The sequence below is a fragment of the Bufo bufo genome, chromosome 8 (genome assembly GCF_905171765.1).
Source record: "Bufo bufo chromosome 8, aBufBuf1.1, whole genome shotgun sequence".
NCBI classification, from domain to species: domain Eukaryota; kingdom Metazoa; phylum Chordata; class Amphibia; order Anura; family Bufonidae; genus Bufo; species Bufo bufo.
The window spans coordinates 197056006-197057839 of record NC_053396.1 but is presented as its reverse complement, the minus strand read 5'-3'; the positions used below and the strand labels follow the sequence as shown (position 1 = coordinate 197057839).

General features: G+C 37.6%; 1 protein-coding gene across 1 annotated transcript; it reads left to right on the top strand.

Annotated features, from left to right (window-relative positions):
* Window positions 1-521: 521 nt before the first annotated feature.
* LOC120978171 (olfactory receptor 5B12-like) lies at window positions 522-1463 on the top strand. The gene has a single exon (XM_040406392.1). The coding sequence runs from the start codon at window positions 522-524 to the stop codon at window positions 1461-1463; it is 942 nt and encodes a 313-aa protein (XP_040262326.1).
* The last annotated feature ends 371 nt before the right edge of the window (window positions 1464-1834 follow it).

Here is a 1834-nt window from a genome sequence, read left to right as displayed (position 1 = left end):
AGGGCAATCCCCCACCAACTTCCTCTCACTGCTATGTAATCTTCCTTCTTCATCCTCCCTATTCATTTTTCCTCACCAACATTAACAGTAAAATGGCACTGGATGCCTTTTTTTATGCAAGTCATTAGAAGCTAATCACAAAAGCTTTGGAATCAGAGTAAATTTTGTGAAGTTCATAACTAATCTGAATAGTTTAGAATTGATTCGCTCAACCATTCTTGGAGTAAAAAAAACCTTACATACAATATTGTCACCAGGTCCAGCTACATAATATGATCACATGGAACACATTGGCTAGACATAGGATCTCCATATGACTAATGATGCGAGTTTGTGCTCATGTATACATACGTGTTATACCTTAATACAAGCTTTTTATGTTTTATATCTCAGCATGCCTCCACATTCATACGGTGACACAGAGAGGTCCCTGACATTTTTCTTGAAGTAGTAGTGACTGATTATCACTATTTTATTCCATAGCATCATTAATTTCTTGTATTTCAGAAAGAAATGTAAGAATGAAGCAAAATGAAACATTCATCACCTACTTCATCATAAAGGGAATATCTGATGCTCCTGAGCTCCAAGCACCAATATTTATTCTGGTTCTACTAATTTATCTCATTGTTCTTGTTGGGAATATGAGTCTTCTTCTCCTGGTTTGTCTTGACTCCCATCTTCACACTCCCATGTATTTCTTCCTTGCTAACCTGTCCATAGTGGACATGACATCTTCCACAGTCACCCTACATAAGATCCTTCTGATGTTCATCACTGGAGATAACACCGTGCTCTACCTGGCCTGTATGGTACAAACATACATGTTTGGATCTTTGTCAGGACATGGACTTTTCATATTGACAGCCATGAGTTATGATCGATATGTGGCTATTTGTAGGCCCCTTAATTATCACATTATTATGAACTTTAAGGTCTGTCTTCTCTTGGCCTCGTTTTGTTGGACATTTGGTTTCATACAAGTTGTTCCTTATCTTTGCCTAATAGTAAAGATCTCTTGTTATTCCTCTAATGTGATTGACCACTTCTTCTGTGACCTTGTTCCCCTCATAAATATTTCCTGCAGTGATGTTACTTTACTAGTAAGACTTTCCGATATACAAGGAATGATAATTTACGCCCTTACTCCATTTCTTCTCATTTTGACTTCTTATATCTTTATAATTCAGACCATACTGAAGATACGTTCCAGTATTGGTAGAAGAAAAGCCTTCTATACATGTTCCTCACACCTTGCATTAATCGTGGTGCTCTACACGACTCTCCTCTCTCAGTATAACATACCTAATAATAGTCAGGGCTCGAAAAAACTGTTTTCTCTGTTTAATACAGCTATCGTTCCTGTGCTCAATCCACTCATTTATAGCTTGAAGAATAAAGATGTTAAGGCAGCATTTAGACGGACTGTGGAGAAGTGTAGAGTGGATATTTTGTCTCTATAGAAATGCAAATAAATTATTGGTCTAAATTAGTAAATGATAGGTTGTCATGTTTAAGGGAAAACTACACCTAAAAACCTTGGATTTCCACTTATATGGAGCACCTTCAGAATTTACCAGGGGACTATGTGTCTGAGATCAGGAATTCTGCCCTCTGGATATCCTGGTGATGTGACAAGGATCTGCTCCATCTAACTTTCAACTAGCTAAGGTGGCCATACACATTAAATAACTGTAAGCTGAATCCACTGATAAACATTCATGATTGGCCCATCGTGCATGTTTTAGTTATTGGGGAGAAGATAATAATAAGCATGTTGAAATCCAAAATGCCAAGTTAGACTCTTGTCGAGGGAGAGTTGGATGGTCCCTAT